Here is a 20,958-nt window from a genome sequence, read left to right as displayed (position 1 = left end):
TTCTAATGTGATCTGTGAGATAGGACCTGTGTTCTAATGTGATCTGTGAGATAGGACCTGTGTTCTAATCTCAGTTACAAAGAATAAAGTGACACTTTATTTTAAGTGATCCTTTTAACATTAAATAGTGTCTGACCACTTGAACTATTCCACTTGTGAGTAAACTTGATTGCAATTGTATCCAAACTCTCACATGATTCATTCATGAACATATACTTGGATACTTGGGGGGGGGGTGTATGTGGACATAGAAAAAAAAAATTAACATCTGCCAGTGATTTGTGGTCAAATCTCATTGGTCAAATTAAATCTCAGCCCTAAAGAATAACATTGTATCCTCAAAACGTCAGCATTCTGCAAACACATGACACATAGTCCAGCAGTTAATGTACTGTACCAACAATCAGAAGGTTGTCAATTCAAGCCCCACCACTACAAACTTGCCACTCTTGGGCACATGAGCAAGACCATTAACCCTCAATTGCTTGAATTGTACTCACAATTGTATTTATTTTCCTTCATTAAAAGCACCTGCTAAATGTAATAATGTCATGACCCAGAACTCTTACTGGTCAGTAGTGTGTTAGCGAGGTCTTTCTGGTTCATCTTCCTCAGGAAGTGCAGTGTGATCTCCAGCGCCCCCTCTCTGACACTGCTCTGATCCTCCTCATCCTCCACCTGTCTCTCAGTGCATGCTGGGTAATCTGAGCTCAGTAGATTCTTAAAGCTCTTCAGCTCATTCTTCACCAGAGAGATGATTTTGTCCTCCAGCTCCTGAATAAACAGTATCAGTAAAACTAGTGTCATATACAGATGATTTTAACACATAATAATCCATTAAACATGAGAGAGGACTGAACTGAGTGGGATTGGGTGGTCATGTGCACATTATGGTTTATAAAAGAACATAAGCATCACATTAACTGAGCTGTATCTTAAAGTTTAAATATTAGTTAATTTTATAAAGTTATAATAGTTTGTGAAGTTAGAGTTTCATTCATTATCAGTTAAATTACAAAAAGCCATTAAAGTAAAGCATGAACCAGTAAACCACAGAGTCTCATCATGATCTGTGATCTAAACACACTCTAATGATAAAGACCCTTCCCCCCCCCACACACACACTCACACACACACACACTCACACACACACACACACACACGCACACACACACACACGCACACTCACACACATGCACACACACATACACACACACACACACACACACACACACCTTGAACAATGACTCCAGCTTTTCTTTAGAAATGTTTACAGGCTTCTTCTGGTCACTGTGGACAAACAAAACAAAGACTTTAATGGATAATCTACAGTTTATAAACATCCAAGTTAAATTCATGGTTGTGTACATGATGCTGATGATGATGTGATACATGGCTTCAACCCAAACACTGTACTGACAGTAGAGCAGAATAACCAGAGAAGCTTCCCCTGGCCCTCACTCTGGTGATGAAGAATAATGTTTATGTGAATGGTGCTTCACCAGATACTGGGAAATGAACAAAAGAAAATGAACACTGGAACATAAACAATTATATGCACCCCATCCACACAGAGGGCAACAGAACAGAGAGAGAGAGAGAGAGAGAGAGAGAGAGGTGTAACAGAGCGGCTGTGGGGCAGCAGGCAGGATAATCAGGGGTGAAGCCTGACAGGCTGTGGACACTATCAGATACTGACCAAGAACCAGGGTGAGGGTTAATAAAGAAAGCTGTCTAACAGTTGTGTGTGTGTGTGACATTATTCTACTTTCCAAAGATTGGGTGTATTGTATTTATATTCTGTGTCCCAAACCTGTTATGTAATACTCAGTGTTCATGCTGGAATCCTTCTCTCTGTAATAGATGAGTAAAGTGTTTTCTCTCGTGTAGATGGTGGTGTGATTCTGGAGAGTTTGTCCATCCTGTGACTGAGGGAGATCCTCTGACTCTACACTGTTTACTTCACCCCACTATCACATCACACCTCAGATCTGATTTATATAAAGATGGATCACTCATCCAGACCCAGACTGCAGGAGAAATGACCATCCGTACTGTCTCAAAGTCAGATGAGGGTGTCTACTACTGTAAACACCCAGAGAGAGGAAAATCATCACACAGCTGGGTCTCAGAGGTCAGAAAACAGTGAATTGAAATGTTTCTTAACAACCATTTTAAAAGAGGGAACAGATCAAACATGTAACGAATCATTTTGTGATTCATGTGCTTTGTTCAGTTCCCATGAGTTCAGCTGGTGATTCCTCCTCTCTTGGCCTGGTTGGTTTGGTTGTGGGACTGAGTTTGGTCCTGTTCCTCATCTTACTGACCCTGCTGTGGTGCTACAAAACCAACACAGGTCTGAGATCAGCTGCAGATCATTTATGAATACTTTAAATGTTATGTGTTCATATGATACACATCATGAAACCTGTTTACAGTATTAAACACGTTTCGTTTATTTCCACATTGCCCTGGTGCAGAATCTCTGTGTCACTGTACTGGGAACCAGTCACACATCAATCAGACATCAGATCAGATCCAGAGAGAGTCAGGAAGTGAGGGGTGTCAGTCACACCACTGCACACTGCTCAGACCATGAACCACTAACAACATTCCTTATTAACAAGTAAAGCTTTAACTTCTCTAAGCCAATTTAACTCATCTTTTCATCATCTCTCATCTTTTCATTTTTGTGATTTGTTCCATACTGTGTCCAATAATCTTTCAGTTTGGTAGTTACGATTTATTTTTCTTTTAAAGCCAAAAACTGCCCACATATATGACACAGATGTTAGGGTTTCTAAAGATCAAATCATTCCTTAAAAACATTTTTTGACTTCTTCTTTTGTGATGGTTTTGAGCAGTAGGAGATGGGAAATGATTCTTGCAGATTGTGTCAGTGAGGCTGTACCATCTTTGTGGTTAGAAAGGTGAAGGAATGTTTCATCCCTCTGACATTGTGTGGTATGGCTGGGGGTCTCCAGTACCACAGACTCCACAATAAAGTTACATGCCTGGCTGGAGTTAACTGATATGGGATACTAGCTAAACTTACCCTTTCTGCAATGTCTCTATTACCCCAGTCTGTCTGCGTCCCGCGTGGTTCTTTATTGCCCCGGTCGGTCTGCGTCCCGTGTGGTTCTTTATTGCCCCGGTCGGTCTGCGTCCCGTGTGGTTCTTTATTGCCCCGGTCGGTCTGCGTCCCGTGTGGTTCTTTATTGCCCCGGTCTGTCTGCGTCCCGTGTGTTTCTTTCTTGCCCCGGTCTGTCTGCGTCCCGTGTGGTTCTTTATTGCCCCGGTCTGTCTGCGTCCCATGTGGTTCTTTATTACCCCAGTCTGTCTGTGTCCTGTGTGGTTCTTTATTACCCCAGTCTGTCTGTGTCCTGTGTGGTTCTTTATTATCCCAGTCGGTCTAATAAATGTCCTCAGTAATTGTATCCTGACGTCTTATCTACCTGCATGTAACAGTTTCTAAAACTAATATCACCAGATCCACCATTATTACTTTATTATAGTGTCAGTATCACAGAACTGGACTGTCCCACCTGTTCAGGTAAGCAGGACCTCCTAGATGGACCCAAACACATATGAGGTGGAACAGGGACAACTGAACAGGAAACTACACAACTGAGAGGATTTGAACTGAAGGAGTGGGTGAGCAAGACCACACTGTTCTACCCCCTACACTACTGGGAAGAAGGAGTGAAGGGAAATGAAAACAGAACAAAAGACACACAACAGTAAGACAGACAACAAACACAGGGACACCTCCTGCTACAGGACATTTCTCCTCCTAATGAACAACTGATGGAGAGGGAATCTCCCCAGAAGAAACAAGATGACAGACATGAGGGAAGACCCTCACAGAACAGGCAAGATGACAAGAGACACTTCTTGGGAAATTTCCACTTAAAAAAATACCAATTATAAAACCCCACATGCCAAGGCTTCATAGAGTCCTTAGTGAAGTAGTTATATAGGGATCAGGCACCTGTGGGAGATCAGACTAATGAGCACTGATTAACTCCCAGCTCATGGCCTCCCTCTGGTGGCAGCTTGCTGGCATTGCAAGCCATCAGTCACAAGTAAGAGAAAGTTGGAGAATATGTGTGTGGGTAGATGATGCTGAATCTCTTTTTCCTAAAACTAAAACACACATGTGGTAAACCCCTCTTATTAGTTTGACCTGTAGAATGGTGATATTGTTTACTGGGGTATTATTGTAATATTGGGGGGAACTTCACTCCCTCACACACTGGGAGGAACACATCCACCCCACTTATGAAAGAATCTGAGTGTGTAATGTGTCACTCACCATAGGACTGAGGTCACAGGTCCACTGCTGAATTCAAGAGGATGATCCATGGACCTGTCACTCTTCATAGACACACAGCTGGGTGCTGGAGATGATTCACTCTTCATAGACACATAGCTGGGTGCTGGATTTGCTGCTCTCTCACTCCCCCTCCTGATGATGTTGAATAGTGAAAATAAATCACATTAGAGAACAAAATTACAGCCACAACATTCTTACCCAATCAACTCCACCTGGTACCTGCACTCACTGGACACTTGATTAGAAACAGCTGTCCTTCAGCAACTACACACACACACACACACACAAACACATTACACCTGTCCTTAAGCAACACAAACATACCCCCCCACACACACGTCCTTCAGCAACTACACAAACACACACACCTGTCCTTCAGCAACTACACAAACACACACACCTGTCCTTCAGCAACTACACAAACATACCACTCACACGTCCTTCAGCAACTACACAAACATACCAAACACACACACAAATACCTGTCCTTCAGCAACTACACAAACACACACACCTGTCCTTCAGCAAGTACACAAACATACCACACACAAACACACACACCTGTCCCTCAGCAACTACACAAACATACCACTCACACGTCCTTCAGCAACTACACAAACATACCAAACACACACACAAATACCTGTCCTTCAGCAACTACACAAACACACACACCTGTCCTTCAGCAAGTACACAAACATACCACACACAAACACACACACCTGTCCCTCAGCAACTACACAAACATACTATACACACACACACACACACACACCTGTCCTTCAGCAGGTGCACTGGCTCTGTTACTATGACGGGTGCAGGGAGGGAGTGAGACATGAGTGTAGGTTTGGAGTGTTTTTACTCTTGATAATACAAACAAACAAAAGAGTTCAGCAGTAGCTCACAAATGCTACCAGAAACTAGAACAGCACTGCTAGTAGAACTTGGTTTAAATATGAAGAGGAAGTGGCAACAGATGAAGGGGAGAATAACTAGAACTTCTAACTAATAAGTGGGAGATGGAGAGCAGGGGAATGGCTGAGGATGACTGACAGGGATTAGTGTGTGTGTGTGTGTGTGTGTGTGTGTGTGTGTGTGCGTGTGTGTGTGTGTGTGGTGTGTTCCTGGCTGGCTAATAAAGAAAAGCCCCAGATGGGATTGGTTTAAGGGTTAGAAAACCCTCAGCCACTTCTGACGAAAAACAAAGTGACTTGTCTGGTCCAAGGATCAAATCAGCATCCACACTAGTGTGGTGATGCAGCTCTAACCACTACGTGTGTGTGGTAGACTCAGGACACTCCATTTCTCTCCATAAACACAGCAGGAAATGAAAACAGAACAAAAGACAAGCAACTAAGACAGACAACAAACACACAGCGACACCTCCTGCTACAGGACATTTCTCCTCCTAATAAACAACTGATGGAGAGGGACTCTCCCCAGAAGAAACAAGATGACAGACATGAGGGAAGACCCTCACAGAACAGGCAAGATGACAAGAGACACTTCTTGGGAAATTTCCACTTAAAAAAATACCAATTATAAAATTCCACACGCCAAGGCTTCATAAAGAGAGTCCTTAGTGAAGTAGTTATATAGGGGTGGGGCTACCTGTGGGAGATCAGACTAATGAGCACTGATTAACTCCCAGCTCATGGCCTCCCTCTGGTGGCAGGTTGCTGTCATTGCGAGCCATCGGTTACAAGTAAGAGAAAGTTGGAGAATATGTGTGTGGGTAGATGATGCTGAATCTCTTTTTCCTAAAACTAAAACACACCTGTGGTGAACCCTCTTATTAGTTTGACCTGTAGAATGGTGATATTGTTTACTGGGGTATTAGTGTTGTAATATTGGGGGGAACTTCACTCCCTCATACACTGGGAGAAACACATCTACCCCACTTATGAAAGAATCTGAGTGTGTAATGTGTCACTCACCATAGGACTGAGGTCACAGGTCCACTGTTGAATGCAAGAGGCTCATCCATGGACCCATCACTCTTCATAGACGGACAGCTGGGTGCTGGAGATGATTCACTCTTCATAGACACACAGCTGGGTGCTTTAGATTTTGCTGTCTTTACCCTGATGAAGATTGCAGAAAGTGTTGAGTAATTACATCCTTCACTACATCTCATTTATCCTGAATATTCCCTGTTCCTGTTTCCTCAGATTAAGTGTTGACGGAAAGCTCCTCACTGTGGGTCAGAGGTTCCTCCTCCACTGCTGGAGTTATGAGGCTCCATCATGGAGTTGTTTCTCTTCACACACACACACAGCTGGACACTGGAGATGCTGTTCTCTGCTCCCTGTGAACAGTTCACACACACAGAGTGAATCAACACTGAATCAATGCCTGACAAACCTCACATTAACATATTAAAAAATAAAAAGCATGATGTCAAACATGAAACATAAGTGAACGCTGATATTACAGGGTGGGTGGAGAACTGAAACAGTGATGACAGAATACGGAACACACTGTTATGGATTCATTAAAATATTCCACTGAATACACAAAAACAGTTATTCTTAATTAATTTAGAATTAACTTTATACCCATAAAGCTGTGCGCCATCATCTGTTTTATGTCACAATATTTCAAACATTTTAAATCAAAAATCTCCATGATGCCCAATCAGACATTCCAATGGTCCTCAAAGTGCCACAGAGGAAGATGGAGGCGTTTTCTGAGAAGTTCTACTGTACTGTTTTCACACAGTGGGAAACTGGAATCTTAATGCTTTCAAATGTATTTATTAGGGCTGTCAGCCTTAACACTCATGATGAATTTAAAAACATTAACATGCTTTTTTTTTTTTTTTTACACAAATGAATCATATTTCCAAGTTTGACCCCAGCGTCTTCCCATTTATCCCGCATGGATTTTTACCAGTCTGAATTACTGACAGGAGTGACCACAGATAATACGATGACTGAGGAGACAACAGCCGTTGTGCTGAATGGCAGCTTCCTTGTTATTCAATTAATCTGAGATGTTAAAGAACAAATGGAATCCTTAAACCAGTTTATCATGCATTCATTTATTCCAACACTACACATGTATTTGTTTTATCCCCCAAAATACAAGTAAATACTAGCATTGTAATACTGTATTAAAATGTTAAACTTCATGATTAATAATGATAATCTATTTTTATTGATTAACTTGATTAATTTTTTAATTAATTGGCACCACTAGTATTAATGAATTAATATTATATATATTTGTCCTTAATCAGTCTACATCAGCTGTTCACTACATTTATGGTACACTATAGGTGGTGGTATCTTTGTCCTAATACATAAAGGAAGTACATCTGCCAGCTGATATGAAACAGTATTACCAGAGGAGAAATATGCTAAAACATGAAAGTGAAACTAAACCTATACAGAGAGCACATGGAGTAGCATGCCTGCTTGTTAGTAACTGTAAACATCAACTAACATTTTTTTTTATCACAAAACACCAATATAAAAAGAAGATGCCTGACTTACATTTTATCAATAACACAGAGTCTCTGAGTTTAGCACAGAGTTTTACTGTGTGGGAAACACTCAGCACTGCTTCCTGCAAGAAATGACATCTGAACTCATGCAACCATACAACCGATATATTTAGCCAATTACACAGAGTTTAACTGGATATTTGACCAATATCTTTAGCTAATGACACAACATTAATCTGGATAATCGATTGATATATTTAGCCAACGACACAAAGTTTAACTGGATAAATGTATTATAAGGAAAAAATGTAATTCAATAATATTCACTCATAATTCTTCCAACACTTCTGGGCCTTTAGAACAGAAGCAATCTGTCAATGATCTCCACAGTGACCACTTTTCCTGATAATTCTATTCTGTGAAACAACAAAATCTAAACTACTTTGCCTGGATATTATTGTGGTGGGTTATGCCAGGTTATCAATACATAAGATCAATAAATATTTCAGACCAATCACCACACAACAAACAAAGAAACAAAAGATGTTTCTGTGTTTAGTTGTGTTCTGTAAGGCATTTCAAATTCTAGGTATTTCAGTTTCATGTGTAAGACATGAAATTTAGAAAGATAATCTATTAACAACCAGTATGTTTACTGAGATAAATAACCACATGGGTTGTGTGGGTTCACATGTACTCTATAGGTTTGTGTGGGTTCACATGTACTCTGTAGGGTTGTGTGGGTTCACATGTACTCTGCAGCATTGTGTGGGTTCACATGAACTCTGTAGGGTTGTCTGGGTTCCCATGTACTCTGTAGGGTTGTGTGGGTTCCCATGTACTCTGTAGGGTTGTGTGGGTGCACATGTACTCTGTAGTCTATGAAGTGCAGACCTATTTAGTGAATTGTCTGCGTGGAACAGGTTTTATCTACAGCAGAAGGAAGTGTTGTGAATGTAGATAATTATGATTATGGATAATGAAGATCAATAAAGTAAAATAAAGGAACAATTTATATATTTATTATTATTTATATTTATATTATAAAATATTAGTTGTTATGCTGTTTTGTGGCTTCTTCTCTTCCCAAATTACCTCCTCAGTCTTGGAAAAGATTCATTCACATAGTACACTTTTTGCTGGTATGCACAGGTATTTTTACCATTATATAAATGTGTGGATATACAGCACATCACTCCTGTCAGTAAACCAGAGGATCTCTCTCTACACACACTTTCTATATATTAATGTCACTGTATCTATCCTACCTACTGCTCACTGGATGTCTCTCATTAGCCTATCAGTCAATATGTCCCATCAATAACCTTCTATCTAGACAACACTGAATCTCTCCATCTCTCAAATTCTCTATTCTCACAAAATCCTCAAAGTTGGGGTGTGTTTTCTTGACTTATAAGCATTCATAGAGTTTGTGACTGAGACAGATGTGTGATCAGGTTTGTTTCAGACACTGTCAGTCAAAGACAGGAGCGGCAGGTTCTGTATCACACCTGTAGAAATACAAGCTTCGTTTAGCCAAGGTCACGTGACATGGCCGTTTTGAGCCACACTTCAGATCAGTGTTTCAAAACGCTGCGCTTCAGAAACTCCAAACAAGCTTAGAAACGCCAGTGTCGACCGTGCCATCCCAAACTATAGTTAATAATAGAGATAATTAACTATACAGGGAATCTGAACTGTCCACTGAGGATTTGGACAACACTACAAAACGGCTGAAACTGAACAGAAAACTACCTGTAAAAAACAAACGTTACAGTAGCAACTTTGAGTTTAGGCCAGAAGACTTTCAACTGGGACCATTTGGAAATATCACTGACTAACTAAGAGCTTGAAATCGAGTTTTACAATAACTGACAATATATATCTGGCCCCTTTAAATTATTTTAAATATATCTACGCAATCGTACTGGGCGTTAGCCATTTTAGTTGCATAACTTCCCCAGGACTTTAATCTTTACATTTAATCCGTCTTTGGCTTGACCTACGAATTAACCTAAACAGAACTATGTACTTACAAAACACGCTGTTTAAACTGCACCGACATCGCATTTTTACAAATAGAATGAACTTACCGTGAAATATTTTTAAACGCTCGTATATTCAATACGCTCAACCTTCAACAACGGCGACTGCTCAGAAAATACTTTCGTTTTCTTGAGAAAGGTGAAAAGTACAGGAACACCTGTGGGTAAGAGGAGGGCGGAGCACATGTCAATCATTTTCGACTGAAGACAATTACACAACCGAGTTCTTATAACAGTCATTCTTATTAAGTTAATCAGCAGGCAAAGTTAGCTGTCCATCATTTTGCTGCAGCCAATCATACAGTAGTCTATACAGCCAATGGATTCACAGTCCCTCCTACACGGATTTGTTTTGCGGCTGCGCTGAGAGTAAATCTCCACTATGTCGGCACGTTGAAACACTTCGGAACTTAACAAACCACTTTGTTTGTAGATCCAAGACAACAGTAAGAATAAATAACAACTGCATCACTGGCAGTGCTCTTCCATTAGAAGAAGGAACCAAACATGTTCCTCATCATATGAAAACTGGATTAATGAAGTGAGCCATCTACGATTGTGTTAAGAATATGGAAAGCCAAAGTGGTCAAACTTCACCTGAAACAACGCATTTTGTTTGTAAAACGGCGAAAAAAGCGGCATTTTGGACGTTTTATGATCGCAAAGTACAGCGTTGTTTTTCTCTATTTTTATGGTTTACGGTTTTTGCAGCATATTTTACAGCGTAGAGAAAAATAACACTGTTTGTATGTCAGTTTAAAACGCCATAAAAAGCACTGCTTTAAGTGTTCTAAAACGATCTTAATCAGCTGATTCACCAGTGCTGAAGTTTGTTTATTTTTGGGATTCACATATGTGTTTATTCACTCTATAATTTATTAATTCATACAGTTATTAGCTAACTAGCTAGCTAGAAGTTTATTAGAATGACTAGTTGTGACCATGGTTAGGTACTTCGGACATTGCACTTTAAATGGGCAAGTACTTTAAAACAATTTTTTTTTGCTTTGTGTATTTAGTACAAATACACAGTACTGTACTGCAGTTTATCTGAATGCTGCTAAATAGACCGGCTGTGCTTGTTTCTGTAGACATCATGGATTTTTAGCTCGCTATTTAGGTGTAATGCTTAAGTACTCACATATGTACTTAATCTCATATTATACTTGTGTAATATTGTATAAGTTTATACAGTTTAGTAGAATTGTACTAATATAGCAAAGCCCCTAAAAGTAAGATTTTACTTAATTCTGGGTTTGATTTTATGAACATTTGGTAAAAATTTCATAGAGCAACATTTCTGCTTGGGCTATGCCCCGGTTCGCTTCATAGTATAGACTCACACTAGATCGTAACTGTATTCACGACAGGGTGCATGTGGGTACTTAAAAGTCTTAATTTATCTGAAATGACATTTTACAAATTTAATGAACTGATAAGTCTTCAATTGTCTTAAATTTTATGCTTCACTGTCATTCAAATATGTAAAATAAATTCCAATGACTAACACGGCTATTTCTTAGTTGCCCAGTCACCCAATGTAAATCTGAAAACTCTCTAGTGAAGACAACAAGTGACATTTGATATACTGGTTAAGAAATTTGATATAACTGGTTAAGAGATTTGTAGTCTAAATTTGTTTCAATAATTAATCATATGTCAGGGAGTAAAACATTCTCACTTCCTCACTGCACCTGGAAAAGACAGCTAGGAAACAGGAATCATTAGTCAAGCTTTAATATTATCAGAGGAGGAAATCACTCTCTCAACTGACGTAGCTAAGACATTTTTTTTTACCATGACTTAATATTTCTACCCTGTTAGAAATGTGGATATACTGTCCTTGCCAACATTTTCTCCCAGCTGACATGATGCTTATAGATTAGAGTTTAGTCTTTCAGCACTCTAGCTAGATAGTTTGATAGATTACTTAACTGATTATGTCCATCTAGATGAGGAGAAATCTGAGTAGATTTTTAATTTTAATCAAATAACATTTTTTGGTCTTGTTCAATCTGGTTGGCATATACACCATCAAATGGAATTATGAAGCTATCTAGCTAGATAACTAACATTACCAAACTCAAGTCCAAGTGAATAGCAAGCTGTCTTGGATCTCTACAGGAAATTCTAGACAGACTGATTCAATTTAGCACTGTCCATCTCAAAATGTTCCACTCAATTTATAATTGTGTAACTTTCTACATATTTTGTGAATATGGTTTGAAATCCCCTCAGAAATCAGCTTGTTAGCTCCAGCTTTATCTAGCTAGCTACATCTGAACATTACAGGGAAGTAACAGCTCTGCTCTCACTAGCAAAATACTGGAAGAAAGAAAGATAGATCATTTGTTTTAGCTTCTGTCTTCTGTCTTCATTGCTTACAACATCCTGCTATCATTTATGTAGAAAGTGCCTACTTTAACTAGTTTATTTTTTTCCTGTCAGTTTCTTGACCACTTGGTTTATTTGGTTTTCTTATGTCTCTTCAAAATGATAAAGCTCCTCAACATTAGTCTGAAAGTATGTTTCTCAATTACCATGTTAAAGTTATTCAAAATAACTTTATTTTTGTATATCCTTACTGCAAATTTGGTTTTAAATGACACTGGAAGTAGCAATAAAAGTTTTGAAATGTCTTAAATCTGACTTGGGGGTGCCTGCAGACTGTGTCTCTGTGTGTGTGTGTGTGTGTGTGTGTGTGTGTGTGTGTGTGTGTGTGTGTGTGTGTGTTTGTAAGGGTTGGTGTCAGGCTGATGCCCCCTCCGGCCACCAGAGGGAGGTCTTGAGTCAGGTACACCACTAATCAGGTTTAACACCCAACAGCTGGGCTAGACCTTATATAAGCCCAGTGACGCAGTCATTCAGTGCTGGGTCTTTGCCAAAGTTTTGAGCCAAGCTTCTAGCTGGTAGCTTTGTCCTTAATCAGTGTACATCAGTAGTTCACTACATTTACAGTACACTATAGGTGGTGGTACTGTTGTCCTTAATCAGTATACCTCAGTTGTTCACTACATTTACAGTACACTATAGGTGGTGGTATCTTTGTCCTTAATCAGTGGACATCAGTAGTTCACTACATTTACAGTACACTATAGGTGTGGTATCTTTGTCCTTAATCAGTGTACATCAGTTCACTACATTTACAGTACACTATAGGTGTGGTATCTTTGCCCTTAATCAGTGTACATCAGCTGTTCACTACATTTACAGTACACTGTAGGTGTGGTATCTTTGTCCTTAATCAGTGTACATCAGATCATTACATTTACAGTACACTATAGGTGTGGTATCTTTGTCCTTAATCAGTGTACATCAGCTGTTCACTATATTTTGTAACATTGAGTTGTAAGGAGGCAGACACGTGCGAAGAAGAGCAAGATTTATTAGGGGCAAATCCAAAATCATAGTCGTTAGGGTAGTCCAGGGTCATATTACCAACATGATCAATCAAAACACACAAAAGCAAACAGGGGAAACTCAGAGCTAAGAAACATCAAGGCTAGGACACGTGGAGTACAAACTTACAGGGATACAGAGATGGGCTCTCAAAAACATTCAGACATTAAACCAATCAAACACAATGAACCTAACACACGCATTCAAATAAACACAATCATTAAAATAAACAATATATAACCAAGACCAAGGGAACAAGACAGGGTTTAAATGCATGAACTAAACGAGGGACAGGTGTGGAAAATCAAACGAGGGGCAGAGAAAACGAAACTACAGAATGGAACTAAAATACACAAGACGGAAAACATGGAACAGGGAAGCTGGGAGGGACTAATCATGACACATTTACAGTACACTACAGGTGGTGGAGGGAAAGTGAGGCTTTGTGAAATATTGAGATGTTCGAAGCAGTTGTGTTGAAAATAGTTTCAATGTTTCAAAAGTGTAGTAAAGACTACTGTAGGGAACTGGGATGACTGGCACAGGTTGGCTTTATACTGTGTTCAACCTGGTGTGTTGGCCAGACCACTTAAAGCCATACTGAGATCAAAGGTGTAATAACAGGAATGAACTTTGATGTTACAGAACTGTGAAGTAGAGAATAGGTTACCTAATATTATATGTTGTGAGATCAAATATGTGTCATCAACCTTTGGTCTAAGACACAAATACAGATATTACTTTAAATATCAATGTTGTTTGTAAATCATAACATGCACAATACACAAAAAAGGCTTTTACAGTCGATTTAAATGTCTATACTACAATCAATATAACTGATACTTGGGCCCCATCTAGCGGCAAATCTCTGGAACTGACTCAATGACTTGATAAAGAAATGCAGTGGCCATGACTAACATTGAAATCACTGATTCAACCTCCCAAACTCAAGGACTAATAGACAAAGGAAGTACAGCTGTTATGAAACACAGCATTACCAGAGGAGAAATACACTAAAACATGAAAGTGAAACTAAACCTATATGGAAAGGCACAGGGAGTAATGTGCCTGCTTGTTAATAACTGCCAACTAACATTGTTTTTTCATCACAAAATATCAATATAAAAAGAAGATGCCTGACTTACATTTTATCAGTAACACAGAGTCTCTGGGTTTAACACAAACAGAGTTTTACTGTGTGGGAAACACTCAGCACCACAATAACTTTAGCCAATTATACAAAGTTTAACTGGATAATTCACTAATATCTTTAGCCAATGATGCAGAGTTTAACTGGATAATCGACCAACATCTTCAGCCAATGACACAAAGTTTAACTGGATAATCAACCAATATCTTTAACCAATGACATAACGTTTAACTGGATAAGTATATTATAAGGAACAACAAAAGTAAATAATATTCACGCAAAATTCTTCCAGCACTTATGGGCCTTTTGAACAGAAACATTCTGACATGATCTCCACAGTGACCACTTTTGCTAACATCTTAATAATTCTATTCTCTGAAACAACAATGTCTAAACTACTTTGCCTAGATATTATTCTGGTGGGTTATACCAGGTTATTGATACATATGATCAATAAATATTTAAAAGAAATTACCATACAACAACCTGTTTCTGTTGTGTTCTGTAAGGCATTTCAAATTCTTGGCATTTCAGTTTCATGTATAAGACATGACATTTAGAAAGATAATCTATTAACAAAATGCCACTATGTTTACTGGGATAAATAACCACATGGGTTCTGTGGGTTTACATTAACTCTGTAGAATTCTGTGGCTTTGCATGAACTCTGTTGGGTTCTGTGGGTTCAGATGTGCTCTGTAATCTATGAAGTGCAGAACGATTTAATGAATTGTCTGTATGGAACAGGTTTCATAGTAAAATAAAGGAACAATGTCTCAAAATTATATATTTATTATTATATTTATATTATAAAATATTAGTTGTTATGCTGTTTTGGGGCTTCTTCTCTTCCCAAATTACCTCCTCAGTCTTGGAAAAGATTAATTCACATAGAACACATGTTGCTGGCATGCACAGGTGTTTTTACCATTATATAAATGTGTGGATATACAGCACATCACTCCTGTCAGTAAACCAGAGAATCTCTCTCTACACACACTTTCTATATATTAATGTCACTATATCTATCCTAACTACTGCTCACTGGATATCTCTCACTAGCCTATCAGTCAATATGTCCCATCAATAACCTTCTATCTAGACAACACTGAATCTCTCAGTCTCTCAAATTCTCTATTCTCACAAAACTCTCAAAGTTGGGGTGTGTTTTGTTGACTTGTAAGCATTCATAGAGTTTGTGACTGAGACAGATGTGTGATCAGGTTTGTTTCAGACACTGTCAGTCAAAGACAGGAGCGGCAGGTTCTGTATCACACCTGTAGAAACACAAGCTTTGTTTAGCCAAGGTCACGTGACATGGCCGTTTTGAGCCACACTTCGGATCAGTGTTTCAAAACGCTACGCTTCAGAAACTCGAAATAAGCGTAGAAACGCCAGTGTCGACCGTCCCATCCCAAACTATAGTTACTAATGCAGCCAATGAACTATACAGGGAATCTGACCTGTCCACTGAGGATTTGGACACAATAGCTGAAACTGAACAGAAAACTAACTGTAAAAAACTGACTTTACAGCAGCAACTTTGACTAGTTTCAGATGGGACCATTAGGAAATATCACTGACTAACTAAGACTTGTAATCGAGTTTTACAATAACTGACAATATATATCTGGCCCCTTTAAATTATTTTAAATATAGCTATGCAATCGTATTGGGCGTTAGCCATTTTAGTTGCGTAACTTCACCAGGACTTTAATCTTTACATTTAATCCACCTTTGGGTTGACCTACGAATTAACCTAAACACAGAACTATGTACTTACCAAACTTGTTGATTTAAACTGCACCGACATCGCATTTTTACAAATAGAATGAATTTACCGTGAAATATTTTTAAACGCTCAACCATCCACAACGGCGACTGTTCAGAAAATACTTTCGTTTTCTTGAGAAAGGTGAACTACATGAACACCTGTGGGTAAGAGGAGGGCGGAGCACATGTCAATCATTTTCGACTGAAGACAATGACACAATATTTTTATTAAGCCAATCAGCAGCCAAATTTAGCCATCCGTTATTTTGCTGCAGCCAATCACTGTATACAGTCTATACAGCCAATGGCTTCACAGTCCCTCCTACACGGACTTGTTTTACGGTTGCGCTGAGAGTAAATCTCCACTATGTCGGCACGTTGAAACACGTCGGAACTTAACAAACCACTTTGTAGATCTAACTTACAGATGACTGTAATTTAGATAATCAGCCTCACAATAAGCATGTAAGTGTGTGGACGTCCATAGCATGTTGTGCATATGACAAATAAAGAATCTTCTTAATGGCTGAATGCTGGACGTGTGTGTGTAAAAAATATTTGTTTACCTGTATTTGGTAAACCTGTATCAGAAAACTACATGAGGTACAGAAGACAGCCTAACAGTAAAAGAATAGCAGTAAATGTGTATTAGCATTGCAGGTTACATGACAGTTGATCATTTACATTTTATATTAAATAAATTCCATGGAGAAGAGATAAAGATACAAGGCAACAGTAAGAATAAATAACAACTGCATCACTGGCAGTGCTCTTCCATTAGAAGAAGGAACCAAACATGTTCCTCATCATATGAAAACTGGATTAAAATATTAAGTGAACTATCTACGAGTGTTATGAATATGGAAAGCCAAAGTGGTCAAAGGTCACCTCAAACGAAACGCGTTTTGTTTGTAAAACGGCGAAGAAAAGCGGCATTTTGGACATATTATGTCGCAAAGTACGGCGATATTTTTCTCTATTTTTATGGTTTACGGTTTTTGTGGCAAATTTTACAACATAGAGAAAAATAACAGCGTTTGTATGTCAGTTTAAAACATCGTAAAAAGCACTGCTTTAAGTGTTCTAAAACGATTATACTCAGCTGATTAACCAGTGCTCAAGTTTGTTTATTTCTGGGATTCACATATGTGTTAATTCACCCAATAATTTATTAATTCATCCACTTATCAGCTAACTAACTAGCTAGAGGTTTAGTAGAATTATTAGTTGTGACCATGGTTAGGCACTTCAGACACTGTACTTTAAATGGGCAAGTACTTTAAAACATTTTTTTTGCTTTGTGTATTTAGTACAAATACACAGTACTGTACTGCAATTTATCTGAATGCTGCTAAACAGACCAGATGTGCTTGTTTCTGTAGACATCATGGATTTTTAGCTCGCTGTTTATATGTAATGCTTAAGTACTCACATATGTACTTAATCTCATATTATGATTGTGGAATACTGTAGAGGTTTATGCAGTTTAGTAGAATTGTACTAATATAGCAAAGCCCCTAAAAGTAAGATTTTACTTAATTCTGGGTTTGATTTTATGAACATTTGGTAAAAATTTCATAGAGCAACATTTCTTCTTGGGCTATGACCCGGTTCGCTTCATAGTATAGACTCACACCAGATCGTAACTGTATTCACGACAGGGTGCATGTGGGTACTTAAAAAGTCTTAATTTATCTGAAATGACATTTTACAAATTTAATGAACTGATAAGTCTTCAATTGTCTTAAATTTTATGCTTCACTGTCATTCAAATATGTAAAATAAATTCCAATGACTAACATGGCTATTTCTTAGTTGCCCAGTCACCCAATGTAAATCTGAAAACTCTCTAGTGAAGACAACAAGTGACATTTGATATATTGGTTAAGAAATTTGATATAACTGATTAAGAGATTTGTAGTCTAAGTTTATTTCAATAATTAATCATATGTCAGGGAGTAAAACATTCTCACTTCCTCACTGCACCTGGAGAAGACAGCTAGGAAACAGGGATCATTAGTCAAGCTTTAATATTATCAGAGGAGGAAATCACTCTCTCAACTGAGGTAACTAAGACATTTTTAAAACTTTTTTTTTTTTTTACCATGACTTAATATTTCTACCTTGTTAGAAATGTGGATATACTGTCCTTGCCAACATTTTCTCCCAGCTGTCATGATGCTTATAGATTAGAGTTTAGTCCTTCAGCACTCTAGCTAGATCATTTTATGAATTACCTAACACTGATTATGTCCATCTGGATGAGGAGAAATGTGAGTAGATTTTTAATTTTAATCAAATAACATTTTTTGGTCTTGTTCAATCTGGTTGGCATATACACCATCAAATGGAATTATGAAGCTATCTAGCTAGATAACTAACATTACCAAACTCAAGTCCAAGTGACTAGTAAGCTGTCTTGGATCTCTACAGGAAAGTCTAGACAGACTGATACAATTTAACACTGTCCATCTCAAAATGTTTCACTCTATTTATAATTGTGTAACTTTCTACATATTTTGTGAATATGGTTTGAAATCCCCTCAGAAATCAGCTTGTTAGCTCCAGCTTTATCTAGCTAGCTACATCTGAACATTACAGGGAAGTAACAGCTCTGCTCTCACTAGGAAAATACTGGAAGAAAGAAAGATAGATCATTTGTTTTAGCTTCTGTCTTCTGTCTTCATTGCTTACAATATCCTGCTATCGTTTATGTAGAAAGTGCCTACTTTAACTAGTTTTTGTTTTCCCTGTCAGTTTCTTGACCACCTGGTTTATTTGGTGTTCTGATCTCTTCAAAATGATAAAGCTCCTCAACATTAGTCTGAAAGTATGTTTCTCAATTACCATGTTAAAGTTATTCAAAATAACTTTATTTTTGTATATCCTCACTGCAAATTTGGTTTTAAATGACACTGGAAGTAGCATTAAAAGTTTTGAAATGTCTTAAATCTGACTTGGGGGTGCCTGCAGACCGTGTCTCTGTGTGTGTGTGTGTGTGTGTGTGTTTGTAAGGGTTGGTGTCAGGCCGATGCCCCCTCCGGCCACCAGAGGGAGGCCTTGAGTCAGGCACAGCACTAATCAGGTTTAACACCCAACAGCTGGACTAGACCTTATATAAGCCCAGTGACGCAGTCCTTCAGCGCTTGGTCTTTGCCAAAGTTTTGAGCCAAGCTTCTAGCTGGTAGCTTCAGGTTTTGAGGTCTATGAGCTCTCGTGCTACACCTCACTTCTTGTCTGCAAGGGTGTTCATGTTTTTAGATGTCCCCTCCCCTCTCAAGTTTTCCCCCTTGTGCTACACCTTACTTCTGTGCTGTGAGTGTGTCTGTGTTTTTACACATCCCCTGCCCTCTCCAGTTTTCTCTCTTGAGTGTGTCTCTCTCCCGAGCGTGGTTTCTCACCCAGTAGGCTGTTGGTGTCATCACCTACCTGACCTGGGTTCGAGCCCACCTTACAGAAAGACCCAGCCAAGGACCCAGCTCAACAGTTTGTTCTGGAACAGGTAAAGGTGGCTCTGATTAATCAGGGGGTGACTGTTGGTCAACATGAGCAGGCTCTGCAACAGATCCTCTCTCAGTTACAGGCCCTGACAGACCTCCTTACACAAACACCAGTGCCTTTGGCTCCTCCTAGTCAGGAGGCAGCTGGGGCTGAAGCAGCAGCAGAGCCAGCCCAAATCCTGCCCACCTCACATTCAGAGCCATTGCCCCCTGCCCCTGAGCGCTATGCCGGTGAGGCAGGAGGTTGTAGGGGGTTTCTCCTTCAATGCTCACTGGCTTTCGAGCAGCAGCCATCTTGGTTCCCCACAGAGCGAGCAAAGGTGGCGTACATCATCTCCCTTCTGACTGGGTGGGCTCTGGCATGGGCCACCCTGGTCTGGGAGCACCAAACTGACGTCTGTTCCACTGCAGCAGAATTCGCTGCTGCCCTTAAGCGGACCTTCGGCCATCCAGTCACTGGAGGGAGACGATTTCCCGTCTTCTTAACATGCGACAGGGGAGAAGAGCGGCGGCTGATTATGTGAGTGAGTTCCACACTGTGGCGGCTGAGAGTGGATGGAACCCCACAGCGCTGATGGCTGCTGTTCACCAGGGCCTCAGAGAGGACCTTAAACATGAACTGGTCCACCGTGATGCTCCCGCCTCTCTCCATGACCTCATCCATCTGCTCTTGCATATTGACAATTGCGTGTGGCAGAGGTGCAGAACACGGGGACCAGAGATCAGTCGAGGCTCTCGTGGAGCTCTGTGCACCTTTAGCCCTGTTCATGTGCATGACCAGCAGGGGGAGTCTGAATCCCAGCTAATGCAGCTCGGACACACCCGCCTTTCCCGAAATGAACGCGACGCTCGGATGCGGGAAGGGAGGTGTCTGTACTGCGGAAGCTTGGGTCATCTCCTCCCAACTTGTCCTGAGCTCCAGGGAAAAGACAACATCCGGCAGGGGAGGGAGGACCTCTGACGGACTCGACCAGTCCTCCCCGAGCTCAGGGGTTGTTCCTCAGTACCACAATGGCTTGGGGAACATCTGAAACACATTTTCTGCAAACATGAAAGTCTTTAATGGAATCTGGAACTGGATCTGGAATGGAACACACACACACACAACAAACAAACACAGGATGTAACACTTGAAAAAAGATCCTTTTTTTCTCGTTGGTTAGTGTTTTTCAGTAATAGTTACATGAATGCTTTATAGTCCAAGATAGAAGAGATTATGCTCTCCTCTCAGTCAAGAAATGCAAAGTAAACATTCACTGAGTCTCATAAAGCTGGATAGCCTTCATATTACTGGGCTTTCAAGAAAA

At 39.6% G+C, this 20,958-nt stretch overlaps 1 protein-coding gene across 5 annotated transcripts; it reads right to left on the bottom strand.

Annotated features, from left to right (window-relative positions):
* Position 1: 1 nt before the first annotated feature.
* On the bottom strand, positions 2-16,285 carry LOC145657073 (uncharacterized). Of its 5 annotated transcripts, none has more exons than XM_081711569.1 (7): positions 16,162-16,285; positions 6,535-6,644; positions 6,274-6,420; positions 4,316-4,468; positions 1,236-1,290; positions 570-774; positions 2-354 (listed from the first exon to the last, which is right to left on the bottom strand). In XM_081711569.1, exons 1-7 carry the CDS (start codon positions 16,189-16,191, stop codon positions 347-349), a joined length of 708 nt encoding a protein of 235 aa, XP_081567695.1. In that variant the 5' UTR covers positions 16,192-16,285; the 3' UTR covers positions 2-346. The 5 variants fall into 5 exon arrangements, with proteins under 5 accessions (XP_081567695.1, XP_081567699.1, XP_081567706.1 ...); XM_081711573.1 differs by lacking the exon at positions 16,162-16,285 and adding exons at positions 7,834-7,906; positions 9,878-10,535 and having other exon boundaries at positions 2-774; XM_081711580.1 differs by lacking the exon at positions 16,162-16,285 and adding exons at positions 7,229-7,326; positions 7,834-7,906 and having other exon boundaries at positions 2-774.
* Positions 16,286-20,958: the final 4,673 nt, after the last annotated feature.

Source organism: Electrophorus electricus, chromosome 1 (genome assembly GCF_041902795.1).
Source record: "Electrophorus electricus isolate QZ-2024a chromosome 1, ASM4190279v1, whole genome shotgun sequence".
Taxonomy (NCBI): Eukaryota; Metazoa; Chordata; class Actinopteri; order Gymnotiformes; family Gymnotidae; genus Electrophorus; species Electrophorus electricus.
Note: the sequence above shows the minus strand (reverse complement) of the source record. Positions and strands in the feature narration are given on the sequence as shown.